Source organism: Seriola lalandi, unplaced genomic scaffold, assembly GCF_002814215.2.
Source record: "Seriola lalandi dorsalis isolate HSWRI2012SDOR001 ecotype SW California unplaced genomic scaffold, Sedor1 jcf7180002054520, whole genome shotgun sequence".
Lineage (NCBI taxonomy): Eukaryota > Metazoa > Chordata > Actinopteri > Carangiformes > Carangidae > Seriola > Seriola lalandi.
This window is the reverse complement of record NW_019525073.1, coordinates 389,077-411,153: the sequence shown is the minus strand read 5'-3', so window position 1 is coordinate 411,153 and position 22,077 is coordinate 389,077. Positions and strand designations below refer to the sequence as shown.

General features: G+C 40.0%; 1 protein-coding gene across 1 annotated transcript; it reads right to left on the bottom strand.

Moving 5' to 3' along the window:
• Positions 1 to 1,996: 1,996 nt before the first annotated feature.
• On the bottom strand, positions 1,997 to 18,341 carry lrrc38b (leucine rich repeat containing 38b). The gene is made up of 2 exons (XM_023414061.2): positions 16,764 to 18,341; positions 1,997 to 5,711 (listed from the first exon to the last, which is right to left on the bottom strand). The coding sequence occupies exons 1-2, from the start codon at positions 17,389 to 17,391 to the stop codon at positions 5,464 to 5,466; spliced, it is 876 nt and encodes a 291-aa protein (XP_023269829.1). The 5' UTR covers positions 17,392 to 18,341; the 3' UTR covers positions 1,997 to 5,463.
• Between the last annotated feature and the right edge of the window lie 3,736 nt (positions 18,342 to 22,077).

Below are 22,077 nucleotides of genomic sequence, written 5' to 3'. Positions count from 1 at the left end.
GGACTTCTGGTACAAAAATCTTCATGTGATCATTATTTACAGTTTGTTAGAGTTGGTTAAAGGTCCCATATTTTACACTTTTCCTGTTTTTTATTTGAAGTTTTGATATCCATAAGAAGATATATTTGTGGTTCTAAGCACCAAAAATCATCTCAATGTAGTTTTACATCTCCTCTCTCAGGCTTCTCTCTGGAGCTCTGGTAACAACAGGTCAGTGAGCCAATCGGAAGAAAGGAGGCTCTGAGCCTCTCTTCTGATTGGCCGACTGTTTTCAGAGTGATCAAATAAAAAAAAGAACAGATTTCAGGTAGACACTCAGAGAAACCAAATCCTGCAAGGTTGGATGATGGGTCCAGATGGGCTGGGCTTGGGACTGAGGGCGGTGACTGCTTCGACCCTAACCCTAACCCAATATAGAGCCTTTAAAATATTTACTTACTCTCAGCATATTTGGCTACATCTAAGATGCTGCTACAATCAATCACACCTGTGGCAATATTGTTTTTCAGTCACACAAGCTCAGCAGAAGCAAATGACCCTCCTTTGTGTAATGGCATTACAGACTCCATTAATGATGTGGATGTCATGAAGGATATCCTTATCTAACCTATCACAATGTCTTTTGCAGACAAATCAAAAAGGGAGGAGGGATGTGAAAGTCACAGATTGGTTCACAGTGCTAAGGACATTTTTTTTTTTTTTTTTTTTTAAATGCCAGGTCCAGTTAGTTGATGCATGGAAAGAGAGACGAGGCAGCCACACTGAGGGCCATGCTTTCCAGCATCCCTCCCTCTCACTGCTCCCGCCTCGGCGTCCAAGAGCTCGGGCCTCCGGCTGTGTAGCCATGACAACCAAATGAGGTAAATGGTTGCAGGAGAATCCTCATCACGACCACCACCCTCACAGGCCTCTTTTCAGTGGTGCACAAATGTAGTATGTGCAAGTCTTTCTCCATCCAATGTGGCAATGCCTGTTTTTGATATCGCAAATATCTCCATAAATGATTCTGTAATCATTGCTCTCTGGTGTGTGCCGTGACTCTGCTTTCTCTCTAGCCAACGTTACATTCCCCGAGGGGGAGAGTTGTTTTCATCCTATGCTTCTTTGACTTCTTTTTCTTCAGAACAGCAAGCTATCATGTTCGACCACCTCTTGTATTCTCAGAATAGAACCTAACAAAGGCACATGCTGAGAAAAATGTGGAGAAATTAATCAGCATGAGGGATAGAAAAAGAAACACACATCTACAAAAAGAAGTAACTCATACAAAGTACAGAACTTGATACTGCAAAAAAAAAAAAAAAAAAAAAAAAGGACATTGGAGACAAGCAGGACAAATGCCTTGCTAGGATGGGATTGCATTGCATGTCAATTTGTTTTCGTCTGACTTGGTTATCCTTTCATCATGTTGCACACAGATTGTCCAAATGCTTACGGCTCTGAATGAAAGAAATTGTCCACCAGCAGGCTGGATACTTGTTATGCAAGCGGATGGTATTTGATTTTTTTTTTTTTTCCTTCTAAATCTCTAATTTCTCCAACACCCTTTCCAAAAATAGTGCATCCATTTGCATACCTGCAGTGTGATAACAGTGCTGTGTGAAATAACACACTGTGCCGTGTTTACAGATGAGCCTCTATCATTTGCTGCTGTGACAAGACTAAAATCTGTCATCTCCGGGAAATGAGGGGAAGAGATTCACATCATTGAGTCATTATTAACACTTTTGAGATTGATATCGATTTGCTAAGAATGACTCTGCTACTGTTGTCACATTTTCTGCATGCAAGACAGCATTTGAATAAAGGGAAATATCACTGACTGTCAACCTCGAATACTGTATTATAACTTGGCCTGTGCAGGTTGAGTCTGTACCACAGGTATACTGTATGTATGTTGACATACTGTATATTGCTTTCATAACAAATGATTACCCTGCTTCTTTATCTGTATTTCCACATTAATATACACATTCTTAACAAATACAGACCAAAGGACAGATAAAAGGATTTTATTTTATTTTATTTTACCAAACATCAATTTACAGCTACACATATGGTCTGTTTGACAGTGTCTGTTTGACATTTGGAAATGCATTTAGCTGCAGCAACATCACACTCTCCTCTGTCACCTCATTTAGAATTGAGCCATTCTGACATTTATCTGACAAAACATAACATGGATTTTGGTATTTGAAGCAATGTCAAAACAAACAGTAGGAAAGCAGCCACCGGTGTTTCTGCTTTCGAGGTTGCGCGATGCCAAAAAAAAAAAACAAAACAACAAAAGTAATTACTAAATTACTTTGGGGACCAACAGAGTAAATAAATGTTTCATTCTGAAAGGTTTAATAGAAAAATAGACATGAATCTGAACTTTGTACCGTAGGTAACTCAACAGTGCATGCTCTAATGTACTGATATTTGTTACTTAATCAAATGAGTAAGAGAAAGGAAAATGTCATGCTAACATATGCGTCAAGCTAACAGCTAAGCTAACATAATAATTTGTTAATATACAGTAACTACACAGTAGTTGGAAATGATAATGATATGTATCAAAACTCTCCCTCTGATTCCTTGATTCAGGTCTGCACCTCCAGATAGCGGTTAAGAAAGAAAAACAGTTTCTCATCCGAAAACCACTCAGTCGAATTAATCCACATTAGCTATTCTTGCGCCGTTAGGCAGTCAAATTTAGTTTTCTGAACATGAACCCGCTCTTCTCACGCCAATAACTGGACACTCGCTCATGCAAAATCAAAATGGTTTCATACTTTTCACTGGGAGTTGAGCTCCTAAATGTCCCTACTCTCATTCTCTCACCCGTGGGCAGCTTTACTCTGGCAATGAGCGATAAAGTATTAGGTGTACTTCACAATTATTGACCAAAGTGTCATAAGAAGCAGGAATGACAGAGTTCAGATATGAAATTCAGTGGCATTCCCCTTTAGGCCTGTCTGATGTTAGAATGGAATCGTAGAAATTCAAAGCTTGTGCCTAGTTACAGTTACTAAGCTATGATTGGGCAATTGCTGTTCAGGGGAGGGGTTTAGAGAAAGGTCAGTTTGCTGTTATACAGTATATGAATATGAATTTCCAGTGGGCGTATGTCTTCTAAGTGTCCCATATGATTTGAATTCTGGCAAATACACAACATCTATACAGTACAAATCCAGATGTGGCACTTTCAGCACAACATGTGACAAAACACATTAATGAAAACATACCGTGACAATACAGGCTGGTACCAACATATGAATGTAACGCATCCTTTAAAGTGTCCTAGGATTAGTTTCATGTGAAATCTTTGTGCTTTTATTGATGACTGACTTATACTAGTGAAAAATAATGCAAAATAAATAAGGCCACATTTATTTATTGTCATTTCTGCAAAATGTGCTTCAAAACACAGCACATTCAGAGTTCTGACATGTTCTAACGGGACATTTTGAATTCCTTTTTATCTTTTGTCAAGCACGCAGAAACGATGGCTCTATTTGTTCATGGCTCTTTTTCTGTCCTCTGCTTGTTTTTGCGTTTAGAGGCTTGACATTCTTTCTGCTTCACGTCTCAATTTCGTTGAATTATTCATGCCTTACAAAAATGTGAGAAGCGACGCAACATACCTTAGCTTTGGGGAAAAAGGAAATATAAAGAGTCCGGCTTTGTGCATTCCAAATCCTAGTCATGGAGGATTTAAATGTACAGGATGCAAATAACAAACAGAAACCCATAAAATTTAGGGCACTGCTTTATTTAGAGGTACTGTACTGCCGTTCTCGTGAATGCAGACGTTGATACAGTGAGAGTTTTGATATGAGACTTCTCCAGGGTATATCAGATCAGCAGCTTTACTACAAGATGCTGGAAGATCTTTAGTAAAAGGACAATAAGCTGAGCTCCATGATGTATATATTCTGGTAAATCTTAAAACACAACAATAGACATCTATTTATTCCTCAAGAAACTAACCTCTTGCTCGCCACCCTTGTACAGTTTCTACCCGTTCTGAAATGACCTTCCTGCTAAAATAGAGGTTAAAGACTGCCCTGTATGAAGCCAAGTAAGACAGCTGGTTCAGCCATAGACAGACCAGAAGAAAATGTAAAGCTTTGGAGACCATAACTGCTTGACTGAGTACAATATGCGTATACAGAGTGTGATTTGGCTATAGTGCCGCCTTCTATTTAGGAGCTACCACTACCTCACTAAGTAAAACTTCATCCACACTAAAGTCCTTATATGAAATCTCTCCCTCACCATAACCTAATCTTTGGCAGATGATAACAAAACCAGTCTACATGGTGTAATTAGGGGCTTGCCAAAATTATGTTCACCATTTAAAGTGCATTGTTTGACACAGGTTCTACATAGATTCTATTTTAATACCGTATTTGCCATAATTTTGAAGATTATATTGCAACTATTTAATGACTAATTGAATTTCTTTCTACACTGTTCACAGTTATCAATCTAAGGAACATACAGTATATCCTCTTGATTTATATATTTGTCTGACTGTACATTGTTTTCTTTTTGTACATATGTTTGTGATTATATAATGAATATACTGCTGAAAGAACGTGTAGACCCAACTCGACCTGCCTAAGTTACATCACCAATCAAACGTCTCATCACTGACCAAAATCTTTTCTATTTGACGGACACCTTTGTCACTGTCTCGTTTTAAATGCCGGAGGAACAACAGTATTTGCCTTCTCTGGTGCTTGTGAACCACTTTTGTGTCTTGGTAAATGAGGCTGTCCAAAAGAGACATTGTAAATGGCAGGATATGCCAGCATATCATAGTATAGGCAGTTAAATACTGAGGTCACTGGTCGGTATGACATCCTTTTTTTTTTCTTTTTTTTTTATGGGATCGAGATCAAGTAGTCTGTCCTACACAGATAAAACCCCAATGAAAATCATCTAAAAGTCCGTGCTAACTTTGATGTCACTTTGCAGGATTCAGACTCCACAGTTGGACGTCCGTGTGATTGGATGTTATTTAAATTATTGGCTTGTCTAAGACTAATGCGACAGCAGTGCGAGCACTGCAGCATCACTTCTTTTCTTTAAATCTATTTCTCGTTCATAATAGCATACTGGATTTGTGTAGGTTTATAACACTGAGTCAAGAACCAGTAGCCATAAAACATGACCACACGCTCTCCCACCCAAAAATATGAACTCTATATCATTTTGCGAGTGGAAATGGACACTCACTAATTTGTATTGGGACTTTGGCTCAGTCCTCGGGAACGTCCTTTGTTACCATATTGTCCATGTGCAAAGACAACATCTGCAACCGCACCAGGGCAACATCCTACCGTTAAACAGTCCTGCATATTCACCATGAGCAGCATGAAACTTGTCACATGTAGCACGCACAGTCTGCGGTGTCCCTTCATTTGTTTGAAGCACCCATTCAATGCGGGCCCATAAAAAGTAAAGTTCTGATCACTCTTCACTCTCCTCCTCATCCCCTTTGGTGCCTTTACTCCAGCGCTGGAAGCAATGAACAGTTGAAGCCAGGAAGAAGCTTGTCATGATGGCCACCACAGACACTGAGATGCCAGAGAAAATGATGATGAGCAGGTCCGTTAGAGTCAGAGTGGCCTGGCACTCACGGAAGCTGTCCTTTGAGAGCTGGGTCAGGGATACACGTCTGCCGTCCATGGGGAGGGAGCACTCCATGCCTTCCACTCCTGCACCGAAACACGAAAACAAGATTACACAGATTTACTAACCCAATGTTGCAGTGAATTATGTAACATTTATGGACTTTTAGACAAATTAATTCACCTGGCAGCCATTCAGAAATGACATCATGTACAAGCACAAGCCCACAGTACAGCTGTGTCTTAATACAGAGCAGTGTAAACACCATATAAACACAAGACCTCGTTTACTATTTCACTGATTCCCAAAAGGTTCAAGATTGAACATGATGCATATTCTTCCATTAAGGGGGCAGTGTTCTTCATCAGAACTGTTTGTTGGAAAGCTCCACCTTTTGACCACAACGTCAGATTAGCTGGGGCTGTGTCTGACCATCTGAAAGCAACGATCTGACATCCACACCCACTTCCTGTTGTGACTGGGCAGCCGTGCATAGGTGAAAAAGTATACTTCGTATAAACTTCTCTCTCATTCAAGTGCAACACTATGAACGTCTTCCTGGAGAGCCTGTCCGAAAATGGGCACAGTTATCCCCCACTCAACAATATCGTGCCCCCCCCCCCATGACAGCTGGCTTTTCACTCTATGAACAACACACTGTATGAACCACTTCTTTTCTAGAATAACCCGGCCTTTAGAGCCAGCTGAAACTTGCTCAGGGGTCTGAAATGATCAGAGAATCGAGTACACGCTTTGAGGTGTCTTGTTTGTACGCAGCCGTTTAATTCCAACAGTGTTGTGTTGTAAAAGATCTGTATTCAATAGGTCGGTGCAGTGGGAGCTGATTTAATAAGTGTAAGGTTGATCATAAGTCGTCACTTATAAGATGAAGTTGCACTGTGTATACTGTACACCCACCCACAGACTGTAGCTTCACTGTGGGAATAAAGTCGAAATACTAAGAAACTGTAAAGCAGAGTGATAATCTAAATGTACAGTCTACTGCTAACTTAATATCCGCAGTACATTTCCCATTATTCATGTGTTTCGTTAGAGAGGCTTTATTTTTGTCTTAAGGTAATGTAATTTGTAGTGCAGTGTAGCAGTGTATGTCTGTGCCTCTGATAACAAGACTGGAGAATGAAATAAACATCAGTTTAAATCATTGTCATTTTAGCTGCCAGCTACAAAAGGCAAATAATACACTTCCTCATTAAATATGACTCCCAGTTCCATCCCAGACATTTACTGATGCATCAGTAGAGGACACCGTCTGAGACAGGGGCACCTTGACCAAACTCATCTCAGGATGAAAGCATGATGAATCAGTGAGTGCTGCTCTGTGTGTGCGTGTGTGTGTGTGTGTGGCTGTGTGTGTGTGTCTCAGTCACATTCACACTGTTTATTGTTCAGACGTCACTTCAATGGAAAAGGACATTGACGGTGGCTTATTGGATTTCAGGGGTACAATTCTTCTTTGAGATCGACACTGGGTCATCAGGGTCATTTTTTTATCATGTATATGTTAAAGACTGGCCACTGTTACTGAAACTAGAGCAGATGGTGTTGTTCACTTTCACAGACTCAGTCATTCAACCTGTTTTACTTGTTTTAAACTTTAACTTGATAAAAGTGCAAATTATACACTGGCGTTGGTGTTCCAACCAAGTGAACGTTCACATATCTCCTGACTGTCACACTCCTGACACTGAAAACACTTTAGATGATAATCTATACACTAAGTTACCTTCACATCTGCGATGCTTTAAGAAAAAGTAGACATATTGATGTGGATTTTAGATTATAGGTGGGAAGAAATCCTTCCAATGTGGGTGGCTACTCTCCACAGATACTGCACATGCAAATGCAGATACTTGGCAGTACATCAATTCTGGGACTTAGCTCAACAGTCAGCATAATTTGCAGCATGCTTTTCTCTAATACAACTGAATAGCTTCTCTTATGGCTGGCTACAATTATGTTCATTCATCAAACTACCCTATTTCAGACTATCTATCTATCATTTCTGTGGGTATTTCATTAAATATCCCAGTTCTTAGAGCAATGTGAATATAAATTAAACTTCAAAACTCAACTTATAACTGAAATAATAAGGAAATAATGTAAAACTTTGTTATATATGTACAAATAACTGTAAAGAGAATATCCTGAAACAGCTTGAAAAGTGTTAAGTGACAATGGAAAAAAGAAACAATGGAAATTAGTGATGGCATGGAATTGGTTTCCATGCTCCTTTGATTGACTCTTTACAGTATTAATTAGGTTTGTAACTGAACTCTTCAAGAGCTTGATAAAACTTAGTGACACTAATCTCTCATTACAAGATCCTGATTCTCACATTTCCTTTAACGTTCAATTAGTGGAGGACACAAGATATTACACACACATCAAAATGCCAAAATTACAGGATGGAAAGAAAGCATTTAGACACTATAGTTAAGATTTAATCTCATATTAATGTGCTATTGTAGGTTTTTTTTATGTTGTCTTTTTAACACATACAATAGTTACATAGTTGGATTTTTTGAAAAGATTCTGCCTGTACAGTAGACTCACACCTCTGATGGAGGTCTGTGTAACCAAAATCTTTTACAATAAACTAATGTAAACATAGTGAAAAAATATTTTCACTGGAGATGAAATTGTTCTGATGTTTTTTTTATTTACTACCATTTATCTATTTTTTGCATGTAGCACCTCCCTGTCTTGTGGTATAGCTCTCGATAATGACACAGTAGCGGGGGAAGTAGCAGTAACATGATGGTGATAGATGGCCTCTCCCTCCTATTTACATTTAACTCCTTAAAGACTTACAACAAATATAACAAGTTCATTTGTTTGACTAACAGCGTCAGTCAGCCTTGGGAACCGAAAATCTATATTCATTATTTTTTTAAGTTAACATCTAATTCTCAAATATAAAAATAGTTAATTAAAAGAAAAATAACTCCCTAAAATATCAGGGCAATTTTTTAGCAAACAGTGAATGGTGCAATTGTTGGGGTCTATTTTCCACTGCGGATTCATATACATTTGTCGCTCTATGGAGACCATTTGTGGCACTATAGGATAACACATCTGGGATCGAGTCAAAATAAAAATGTTTTTCGTCAGGCAACAACATTGTCATCAGTCAGTCATGTAAGTAATAGATACCAGTGGATGTCAATGACATGAAGGATTAAGCTACATCAGACTTTGGCTATACATCTAACTGTAGGAACAATTCCGCGTTGGTGTTGATGTTTTCACAGGATTTGTTGACAATAAGAAAAATGTTACCATTATCCTTTAAACTTTATCGTCCCTACATGGAAATGTTATGTCCTGCTTTAGTCATTTTGTTTTTGAAGTATAATTTAAAGCTCAGTGGGTACAACTTTTTCTCAAGGGTACTTTACTAGCACGACATACATGCAGACCATTACCACAACCAACCATCCAAGTGCTTACTGGACAAGCTCCTCCAGAAATCTCAAGTAAACTTGGATCCGTATCAGATCAAGTGAGTCAGAAGCAAACCCAGTATCAAGAAAGAGGATCCAAACTGACGAGGAGCCAATACCAACAATCGTGGTCGAGCCAGAGAAGAGCATAGTGATTCCTGGCAGGATTATTCCAAGGCATGTCTACCTTATGTTAGGGGAATCAGAGATCAAAACAAAGTCATAGCCTATACTGCATGTGAGGAAACTGCTCACTCAAAGTGTCTGAGGAACACGGTACAGTTGATTAACCATCCCTGAATGTGTTGTGCACTTCTGTCTCTGTAGCAATTAAGAGCTGAAAATGTTTTGTTGGATTTTTGTTCTATGTTTTAAAAAAAAATCTGATATTCTAAGAATTGTGTTGTGTAACTAGCCATATGGCTCACACTTTAGAAGCATCAGTTCTTTTTCCAAATTACAGTTCGACTCAGCAGGGCTTTTAGAGAGGAGAGGGTTTTTTTTTTCTTCTCTGTTTGTTTTGTTTTGTTTTGTTTTGTTTTTTTCACTGTAACATTTCCAACGTCTCTCACAGCATGTTGTGAATGGCAGTGGTTTGACCTTGGATTATATAATCATGCATAATAATACCCTCTTGTGAAATTAGTAACTAATGGCAGCCATACCAGGTAGTGCCAGTGATGTGCTCGAGCCCCTCTGATAAGTGACTGACTGTTAAATGATAACACATGTGCAGTGGAGACAGGAAATAAATGGTGCAAAGAGAGTATTGACAAAGTGGCAGACACAGACAGAATGCACTGACGTTTAGTATCACTGCCGCACACCTGACTAAAGACAAAGACTTTTAATAGCCTACATCTGAAAATATATCCAATATATTGAAGAGCCTGTCCTGTGTGTTTGTGCCTGAGATAAATGCAGCATAGTCACATTCACAGTGCACTTATTGCGTGGCAAAGTAACCCATCACCTCAGAGACTTAGCCTTTGCCTTTGAGACTGCTCTGTCTGGTCTTGCCTGTCCTAGATGCTTGATTAATAACAGCTGAGACTGAAATTATCCTGGTGAACACATGGCGCCCGCAGGAGTTGCAGCTTTATCACATTTATCATGATCAGAACAGAGCTAGTGAACATGCAAATGCTGTTTACTTGCTTAAATGCTCACGTTGCCCACGTTTCCTTCCTTCCTACCTTGGTGCCAGCCGTCTTGGACTTTTGACAGCCACCTCTTTGATTCAATACCTGCCTGCTGCCTATTTAAACAAACAGCCTATAAGCATGAGAGCTTATCATTAAACTTATATTAAAGCACTGATGCATTATGATTTTGAAAAGAGGTACTATGCAAAGAAAGAGCCAGATTAAGAAGGACAGAGACAGTTGACCGTCGTTTACAGGATAAAGGAGTGTGGGAGAGAAACTTTGTTTGATGCTTGTACCTGTAACGTAATTTGGGAACTATCTTATGATATAACTCAATTGAGCTGTATGGAAACACAGTTGCAGACTGGGATTTGATACACATGGATTATATGAATGGGTCAAATGCATGTTGAACATATGCTTTCATATGTCTAGGAGGTTTTCTGTATGAAAAGGGTATCTCTCCACCTTGTACACTGTGAATTTTAATCAAATCATGGCCTCCCCACGCTTACTGTGGCAGAGGAAACCTTAAACAGTCACCGGACGAACACATCAGAAGAAATTAGTAAGAAAAAAGTATTAAAGGTTTTCTTTTTTTATCTCAATGGATGTCATGATTAATTGAGGAGCCGTTTTTAATAAAAGCCAACAGTGGGTCAGTATCAGCTTTGTAAATGGGTAAGATGATACAGTTGATAAATGACCCCAAACACCACTATGATCCCAAAGAGTGTGGCTGGAGCAGGCTACTGTGCAATAATGTAACACAAATTATGCCCTTACACCATCAGGTATGTCGGCCCACACAGCTATGTAACATTCCTGGCGCGGACAGTTGATGGATTACATTTAGGATTACAGCCAGCCAAGGGGATTGGCTATCTGCTGTCTGAGCCGTGATTGATCTACCTAGCTGCGACAGACTGATATCGGAGGCTTGTTTCTCCTACCTCCCTCGACACCACGCTGTCTGTCCAGATTGATCTCTGCACCAATAGCAAAGGATAAAAATCACCAAAATCTCACATCTGCAGACTCCTGCAGGAGTTGGCATTCATGCTCAAGTCCTCACTTGCTCCCAAATGACCGGCGTCAATACACTCCACCTCCAAATAATCCATTTGTGGTAATGACTCACAAAACTGTCCCTTCCCTATTTTATTAAATGAGATGAATGTGCCACTCAAATCCAATACTCAGTAGATGTAAAAAGAAGCAGACAGACATAATTACAGAGATTGAAGAATTATTCAGTTGCAATCACAGAAACAGAGTGTACGGAAAAATGGTGAGCGATTCATATAAGAAGAGCTCAAGAGTAGGAGTTGGGAAAGGAGCAGAGTGGAGAATGTGTGTAATGACTGCACTAAATGACAAGCATTCATGTGACAGTGGGGCGAGGGTGAATCATTCAGGAGGGGATTCCTTTTGCATGGAGACTCAGTGACATCACTCCACCGTGGGCATATTCAAAATGTCTCAGTACAAAAGGACAAAAGCACACACAGAACTTTGCTTAAATACAAAAGAAAGGTGAACGTTATCAGATGCCTTTTTCACAGTTTGTCTACTGTCATATTTCATTATGATGAGACAGCTAAATACGCAGGTCTTAGCAGTTTCTGCTTCACACTCGACCACACACAGGCACAAAGGGAAGTATCCATCATGCACAGTGCTGCACACTGCCAGTGAAATAAAGCTTTTGGCTTTTCACCTTTTATTTCTGACTCTGGAAGATTATCCCTTTCTGCTTCTGTACATGCAGCAGCTGATGCTGTCACACTGTGTAATTCTGTCCACCTTTTCACACTCTGCTCTCCCTTACCAGCACTGTTTCACTCACATCCCAACTTTAAATAAACATCAAATTAGGCCAAGATAAAAGAAGCTGTCAGCCTGTGTTAATGAGATAGATATTTTCTCATCACATACCCATGAGCAGTAAAATATAGCAAGTAATGTCATGTGGGGCATCATGTGTGTGTGCTATGTAGCACCGGTCAACGGCATCATATTTTCAGAGCCGATTGTGCGCAGTGTACTAACAAGTCTCTGGGGAGCAACTTGATAGGCTGTGAAGGAAAATTCAGACTCTGACCCTGTCACATGAACTGCTACTTTGTAGTGAAACTCTTCAGGTCACGACTAGTGTTGATAGCAATGCCACAACGAGCCGCAGCCTCAGTCTCTCATAGAAGTTGGCCTGCCCTGCCCTGTAGGCAGCTCTAGCTCCAATTACCCTGGCCAATGTGCCGTAGAACTGTGTCACTCTGAATTATACATGGCCTTTGTTCATCCTTAACCCAAGAGCACTGGAGACAGCAGTGGATCATGTTTACACTCATCCCTCCATTAAAACATTCATGAACCTAATTGGTGGCTTAAAAAACAGAGAAATGGCACCGAAAAAAACAAATGCAGGAGGATGGAAACAGTTACACGTGTGTTTGTTCAACCACTTTGCAGCAAAATTAACACTTGACTGCATGTTCTGTCAATCTGAGAGTCAGATTTAGTTATGAAAGAATTATATCTTGTGGTGCACATAGGAAACAAAACACAGCCAAGAGGAAAAGGATCTGTTTTTCTATCCAAAAAAAAAAAAAGTCCAGAATTTGCTGCATCTTCCACCCACTCATCATGCTGACCTGCAGTAATCAAAGTTATGCAAACAGAAAAGTATGCTGCTTTGTGAACTCGAAAAAAATCACAGGGGAAATCAAGATGTGAAAAATGGAATGGGAATTGGGTTTACGGCATGGGCTCCGCAGCTGCTACATTATGCAGGCCACCACAGAGGGAACCATAGAGATCTCAGGATGACTCCTTATTAATAGAAGTGCATTTATGTCATGATCTATTGTCAGTTTTTAAATCATATTAAATTTCTGTTCAATCATTCTGCTGGTGGCATATTTTAGTTTGCTGAATATTGATGTGTGTTTAAGCTCAATCAGTAAGACACCACTTTATAGGGCTATGGCATCCTGACGATGGTTTGAAACTAAAGCCAATCTCTAATATGTGCTGTTCTTGTACTTATAGGCAAGATTAAAATGAATTCACCATTTTGTGCTAACGGGAGAATATTTGTACACAATATGTGACAACAGGTGAGTGGTGTGAACACAGGAAAACATTTGTTCAAGATTTGATACTTTACTTTTATTTTCTGATGTCTCTGGAGCCTCTCACCATATTTTCTTTTCACCTGTGTGCAGCTCCTCCATTTCCTTTGTGCATCTTTGAGTATACTGAATTTTGTCATAATGTGTTTGAACACATAAAGTAGGTATTACACGCTTATAGAGTAAGTATTAGAAACATCATGTAGTGTGGAGGTCACACAGTATTATTTTTTTGTTTGCTCTTTAACATTTGATTTATGATGAAACACACGAGGATGCAACACCCACACAGATTGAAAGCGCACGCTCATGTACAGTTTAAAGAGTAATTCCTGTCACTGTAATTGGTTTTCTCTATAATGAATGAGATATTAAGTTGAAACACCCACACTGATGATGGCTGTAAGAGATGATATATATTGAAAAGCTTATCAAGTCAACCTCATTCACTAATGAGTGTCCATCTGTTATTGCGTAACCACTTTAATATGGCATTGCGGAGAATAGGTCATTGCATTTTTTCGTGATCGAGAGCTCAGTCATTACATTAATTAGGTCTGGCAGTGTGATGCCTGCATGCGTGGACCGGCCGTGTTTGTAAATCCAGCTCGCTACACGCCTCCCTGCTAGTTTGTGTTTGCTCAACAGTAGATTTGATATCCACAGAGAGTCGGTGTGACACAACTGTACTCGCAGCAAGTTCATGAAACAGCAAACAATGGTCAAATGTCTAAACTGGCAGCTCCAGCTGTGTGAGCCAAGCACCACTTAGATTTTGATAAGGTTACTGATTAGTAAAGCATTCTGTCATTGGTGAGTACAATTTTCCTTTAAAGCTCAACAAATGCAACCACTTCTAGCCGTGTGTGTCACATTTCATTTTAAGTGTTGCAGCAAGAAAAACAAAAACTAAATTATACACAGAGAAAGACAAAGACTCGTTTTGGAGGACATTATTAGTTCAGTGAAACTACTTTTTGTCCTCACTGACCTGTTAGAGAACTCATTTGCATTGCCTAAGAAGAGAGCCAGGGATTTAAAATAATTGTTATTCCTTTTGCTAAAATGTTATTTGACATCCAATCTTCCAGTATTATTAGCATTACAAAAAAAGTACATCTCAGACACCTTTTATTGGACAAAGAAAAGATAAAATAATACAAAAGACCCAATGTAGACCACTGGATATATTCCATACAAATGAGCACACATGTGTGTATGTGTGTGTGTGTTCGCTGTCCAAGCCAGTGGATTCTTCTCTGGGGTCATAAGCAAACACCCACTGATGGGGATGTAAGAGCTGCATATGAGGTGAGATATGCATTACTAGCTCAGTCTGAGAGTGTGTATACTCCGGGGCCAGTTGGCAGCCATGCCAGGAGCTTGGCCGAGCCTTTGGCGTCTTCTTTGTTGTTGATGTCTGCCTGGCCAGCACTGCTGATGCAATTCATTATGCCTCGCAGTTGACAACAACTTAGAACCCATGATTAATGCATTTGCAGCCTCGTACCAGGGGGAATTAGGTATTCTCTACAGTTTATCAACTTCGCCTCTTCACAAGCCCCAACTTCTCTGTTTTTTTGGGGCAAACGCAGCAAGGACCAGAGGGAAAGCAAAAACAGTATGAAGAGCACAGTACACCGTGGCCTAAATGTACTGTATATTGGGGGTTTGTTTTTTTTGTGAGGAGTCAGCAGTTTGCAACAGTCAGCCAGTTATTTTAGGGCAACTGATTTAAAGTTTTTTCCAAGCCAAATCACAATTAGGAGATTTCCACTTTAATTTTATAGAAAAATAGTAAATTTGTCATGAAATCTATAAGATAATTACAATACGATACATCAGGATATCCATATGAAAAGGCTTTGACGTCTAATCAGTTTCATGTAGTTTGCTTATAATCCTATCTCACATCTCAAAAACCTCATATCTTGAGTGAGAACATTTGGGGCACTGCTTTGATTCACACCCGAAACAACCTTGGAACAGTGACAGAAATGGATGTTTCCAGTCCTTATCTGTTCACCTTTATACACAACACCCTGTACCTGAACATTATGTACTGTATTATAAATGGAATAATGCCTGTAAAATATACCTTGTTCATCCTCGGGCACATGACACAACACTGTGAGCCACATTCATATTAAATTCTCAGATTAAGCCAGAATCATGTAATACGTCAAATCCACACTCTGATCTAAATATGATAACAGCACGAGTTACTAGTCATGTGTGGCTGAACTGTCAGATCTGTTTATTTTTGACTCCCCAGCTCCCACGTGCTGGCTTGCACTTATGAGATAACTGCTGTCTGTGTCCTTTTGTAAGGACATTAATAAACATATGACTGACCTTCAGTAAAACATTTATGGTTCCCTCGGAACAAAACATAATTATGATGATTTGTCCAGGAATAAATGGCTTTTGACAGTTGTTTTGGATAATATCTGCTGTAAACTGAATGATATCAGCAGAGATTTGAGCAATTGTAATGCTTTGTGTTTCATCCAGGAAACATTGCAATCCTTATTAAGAGACAGTAGCTTTGGCTGCAGGGCCATTTAAGTCCAAGTAACCAGATCTTACCCAGAGTATAATAATTCTACAGGGACATGACGATCCCCCTGTGCTTTGTGTTGTTCCTCAAATCTGTATGCACACACTGAGATTGCCTCACACACTCAAACACGCCAAAACTTCAGCCTTGTTATCTAACTCAACCCTCCAGGCTGAATCACAGTGGTAGACAGAGTCTATAGTATGGGCCTAAAAATTCACATGGACAGAGCATTAAACACAGATGTGAAATGGTGTAGGAAACAAAATCCTTCAGAATATTGTTGAATTACACTGTCCACCAAATGGCAAGTATTATATAAATAAGTATTATATAAATATAAGCCGCAAATTGATCGATCTGACTACCACGCAAGAAACAGGTCAAAGCTTGGTTTATATGCATGCTGAAATGTGGAACCAGAAAAACTGCTGGCTAAAATTCTTAATGTGAGTTGATTAATTTCTTTTCCTATATTGGACAATGCTGCATTTTGAGTTAGTGCCTCATTCTGAGTTTTGAAATTAATCAAATATGTAAACAAAACATCCTTGTAGTTTTCACTTGCAAACAACTGCTATTGTCTCATATTACACACGCTGTCTCACACATTATAAGCTATGGGGGTGGAGAATGAAACAGACAAAATTAGAACAAGTGAGAGGGAGGGGGGTGGGGGGGTTCCCTCTCCTACAGGGAAAACATAAATAGACCAGAGGAGTGTTATGGCAATGGATTTGCCATTGCACTGTTGTATGTTGTGCTCAGAAAGGCTTTATTTGGGTCAACCATATGGAAAGTAAATGCTTCATAGATGCTTGCTACTTACCATTTGGAAGCTTGTGACTGTTCTCCATCAGCCATGTGAACAGGTTGGCAAAGTTGCAATTGCATACCCAGGGGTTGCCCTCTAGCCTCACCACCCGCAGGGAGGGCAACTGACTCAGTGCCCCCACTTTTAGGGAAGACAGCGCATTACGCTCCAGTTCCAGTTCTCTCAGAGAGGTGAGGCCCAGGAAAGCATCCTCACTCACCATGCTCAGATATGGGTTGTTGCCCAGTCGTAGTTTGATCAGGCTACGGGACTCCCCAAATGTCCCCTTAGGGATTTCAGTCAGATTGTTGCTGCCCAGGTCCAGGAACACCAGCCTGGATGAGGTGCTGAGTGTCCCCGGCTCTATGTGGGAAAGGGAGTTGTTCCGGAGGTCCAGGTAGACCAAGTCACTGTACAGAACCAGGAAGTCTGAGGGGATGCGGGGTATCCAGTTGTCAGCCAGCAAAAGCCTGCGCACATCCAAGGGGATCTCATCGGGTAGACGGGTCAGCCCACGGCCGCTGCAGTCCACAGTGTGAGGATCTGGGCACAGGCAGGTTGCTGGGCAGTTTTCCCCCCGGGTCCATAAGACAGAGGACAGCAAGATGAGGATAGGTTGGAGCCAGCAGACACATGGCAACATGGTCAAGGGGGTGAAATGAATGAGGTGGAAAAGAGGCTCGGGGTCAGGGTGAATAGGAGAAGGTGGATGGGGGTAGAGAACAAGAGGGTGAGGGTCAGAGGGTAGGAGATCAGGACAAGGGAAGGGAAGGGGAAAGTGAAAGGGGGTGGATGGGGATCAATCCTCGTGAAGGAACATCCTGCAGTTGTGGAGATGAAAATCGGCTCAGGAACTGTGAGGCAGCAGAGCAGCGGCGAGAACTGTTTTCCAGGAGAACATGAAGCAAGCTGCTCGGATAGAAAAGCAGACTGCCTGCTTTGAAAGAGCAAAGAGAGGGAGATAGTAAGCAGTAGAGAGCGGGAGAGCAAGAAAGACGAAGCTTAACAGAGAGGGGAGGGTAGCTTAAGAGAGGTAAATAGACACGAGCGAGCTGGGAGTGATGAGAAGCCGGGGGCACAGACAAGGGAGAGGGGGGTTGAGGAGGGGGCTCTGTCCGCCACGCTACCCCACAGTTGATCTGGCAGCAGTGACAGACAAAGGCAATAAGGTCTCTGACACAAAAGGATATATGAAGCTGTGATTCAAGCATGACAAGCAAAGAGTATCATCGTTGCATCCCTCCATTAGTCCCAGGTCTCTGTGTAGAAAAGGCTGACGGTCTGAAACGAGAGAGAGAGAAGCTCGCGGAACATCGCTGAAGTGTGTGGTAAGGCTGCCCCCCCCCACCCCCGCTATTATTCCTTCTCTATCTCCCAGTGCCCTGCAACATGCTGTGAAAACACAGCACAGCTCCAATGTTAAACCCTATCCAGCACCGTATCAAGCCTGAGTGGCTGTGGGGGGAGAATCCAAATGTCCAGGAAGGAGCTTCATGGATGTAGATCGCAGTGCTGAGCTGCACACAGCCATGCCAAGCCAATGTCTGCCTCTGCATCTACCATGGTTTATCTCATGCCTCTCCCCTCTCCTTATTTCCAGGGAGGCGTGCCTGAACCACGCTGTCAACATGTGATGTCACTTCCTATAGTGTGAAGAAATGACAGTCAGTTGTATCTGGAAAAATCTGAAATATTTATTTACGATGCTGTTATGACGCTTTATTTTAAAGTGTATTCAACTGTATGTCCTTAAGCAAAATATACACAAAGATTGAGGTGAATTATATTAAGGCATTTTACATTCCCCTTGTCTTCCATACATTCATATTTAAACCTTTCTCCTGCTTTGTAATCCTTTGACAATAACAAGCCGTTGCTTTGACAGTAAGCCTCAGTCGTTTGATGATTTTGGAGAATATCTTGTTAAACACAGCCTGTCCTTTGGAGAATCTTCATTAATTGTGTATACAAATGGAAAGCTGTGACCTTTTAAATTATACGGCATTAGCCTTTACTCACTTATTTTGTTCCCACAATGCCAAGCATTAGCAAACTGCGCTTTGGTGTAGAATAAAAAGTTCCAAAGCAGATCACCTGTCGACTTGAAAAATGAGCTTTACATTGATTCATTTGCCTTTTCATTTGTGTGTTTTCATGACCTCAATATTTTGGATCGTAAAACAGGGGCGCCATGAGTCTCAAACAATAATGGAGAGAAGACGATTAATTCACAATGTGTATTGAATGCAATTAGGCCAAGCTAAATGCAATTAGACCAAGGTTGTTGCAGGAGGAGAGTGAATGAGACCTGCTGAGATGAGGGTAGCATGAAATTTCAAAGGAACAAGCACTGTCATGGATGGTTAATTGTGTATTTCCAAGAAGATAATACATTGGAAGTGCAAATTTAATACATTAATAAGTTTACAGAGGTATTCACGGGGATGAAATTGCGCACACACACACACACACACACACACACACACACACACGCACCTTATGATAACCAGTTGGCAATAGCATCTAACTCACTTCATCACAGGTAATCTAATAATACCACTCCTCGCTTGAGGCATTCACTGAAGTCAGATGGGTCTGCAGCATCACCAGTGATGTTGACTTTGTGCCACGGGGAAGAGAAGAAGCTCTTTCATCAAAAAAACAGGAGACTTTGATCACAGTCAGCATATATCAGCTGGAAAGCATTAAAAGCTGAGGCAGCTTCAAATGGTTCCAAGGATACACATTTCAACTTAACATTATACTGTGATAATTCAGTTAAGTGCAGCTGTTGGTTTACAAATAAGGCTTAAATATTTGCTGTCTCAAGGACAGTTTAATGAGAGAGCCTCCTTCGGGATGACACAGTGGATAATTCACAAAAATCGTTATAGCCCACTTCAATTTCTGCCTGTCCTCACATCACAGCTGCTGCTTTAGATATGCATTCTGTCTTTTTGTGGACAAAGATGTCAATGTATTTACAGTAAATCTAATACAAGATACAGTGTTTTATTTACTTATTTATTTTTATTGGTTTCTATTTCGTAACACTTTACCTTAACTTACCTAAACTTTAACAACCATTTTGCATTTGGGAAGTATAATACAAACATTTAATAAATAGTATAAGACAAACTACAATGTAGCTTAGAGCAGAATTGTTTATTCATGTATTTGTCAACAACTATATCTCTCCCAGTTGGCCACAGCAAGTGGAGGCTGGGGTGGAAACAGAAAATTAATGATAATACAGTAAAATATTGTTGTAATTATATTAAAAATGTCTGCATAGAAGAAGTTATAATTGGTGACAAACATGTCACCAAACACATGTCCTTATAGCTGGTTACAGCTACATTATGTTATTAAGAATTTAATAAATGTTTATGTTCTGTAGTCCTTATAAGTTCTAATAGGGGGGTTCATATTTGCTATATTTTAAAATCCTTTTATTTATATAGTGATGCAGTAAAAATCTATGAAATGATACTAGTATTTGCAAAATAAAAAAACAAGTGAAGACTGTTTATCACATCTGTTCTGCCTCCTGAGTCTGTTATTGGGTGGTATTTTTGTAGGTTGAAATGTCCATTCTGCATCTTATTGCAATTAAGACAGCATCGAGTCTAAACTGATCTTTTCTCCCACAAATGCTGAGGTCAATCAAAACACATTTAAACTGCATAACAATGCAGATAATTGCTTTCACATTAATTGATTCCTGAATGAAATGAGGTACATGAGGGCGGGCATGTACTATGTATACTGTGAGATTTATTTCTCTCGGTCCTGTTCTTCACTGTTGTATTTTTACCTCGCAGCTGCAAGGATGTAAGAGAGGAAACATGTTCTTGGATTAAAAAAAGGTACATGTTAAACAAGATACCACATTTCCTCTGCCCTGTTTCTGTCAGCTGATTAATTGCTAAGCAGCTCAGATGAAATGGACTTAGAGATACTTAAAATGGAGATGGCTCACATTGAAATGCAACTAGAGCACTGCCACAGATATAATGGCCACTCTGTTGCTGAGGGTGGTCATGCAGCTGTCTAATCTCCAAATGTGATCCCAAAAGACTCTTGACAACAATTTGTCTGTGTAAAAAGCCCTGAAAATGTGTTTGTATAGTATTCCTTTCTGTCTGCTGGCTAGTCATCCAGGCATGTTAGAGTTGCATTCACAATCACTTAAAGGGGCTATTTGAATGCGTTTTCTTGGCGGGAGTGGGCGGTGGTGATTGTTGCTTGACAAGAGATTCAGCCAGATTCTGCAGATTGGAGGCTACAGTAGCCAGGGCTAGCTGGTTAGTATGCTAACTTAAGTAGAAGACAAGAGGTGACAGAAAAAAGAGTTAACATTGGTGTTGCTTTCCGTCATTCGTGACAGCTCTTAATGAGTGAAGGAATAAAGTTTGATGTTGAACTCGCATAGTTTCTTCTAGACTAGTAAATAATCGGCTGTTAATGCTAACGTTGGCTATAGCACGATCAAAACTTACAAATAGCCCAGGTTACATTAAATTGTTGTGTTGCTTTTTTTTTTTTGCTTACAATTTTAGCCTTATTAAATAAGGTCAGAGATTGTAGTTTTGTTTAAATATACATAAATACTGTCAGAAGTCATACAGATCCCAACCTTTCCCAAACCATAACCAAATGCTTTGAGTGTCTAAACATAACCATAAAAAAGTTTAATAATGCTGTAGTCACTAAAATTTGATATTGAAAATCCCTGTAAATGTACAGGAATTGCAACATTAAATTTATTCGCTATTTCACAAACTTAAAGTTGTGCTCAATTTATGTCCATGACACGAAATCAATAGATTATATTTGGTGTACCTGTACATTAACTGACGTGAGACCGGGTTGTATAACTACAACAAGGACAAGGCTTTAGTGTTTCTATCAGCACAGTGAAAAGGCTCTGACATTGCTTGCAGCCAACAGGAACAAAAGTAAAAGACAGGAGGGGCACTCCTACACAGGAGTACACTCCTGCTGAGGATCTGGCCTCATGCAATAATGAGGGTCACTCATATAAAAAATCATCAGGGAAAACCAAAGAGGTTTGAACACTCTTGGCCTCCTAAGAGACCCTCTCACGATCCACACACTGAGCTCCATGGGATCTACTACAATTGGTGATGTAATTTTTCAAGAGATGGACTGAAGGGACTGAAGATAATAAAATTATTCACTTGGCTAAATCTGGCACATTTAAATCATAATCATGTCAATTAAGGTGCATTGTCCATGATCGATAAATTGATAGATGAATAAAAAATATCATCTACAATAGTAAAAGCAATTCAATCATATTGTA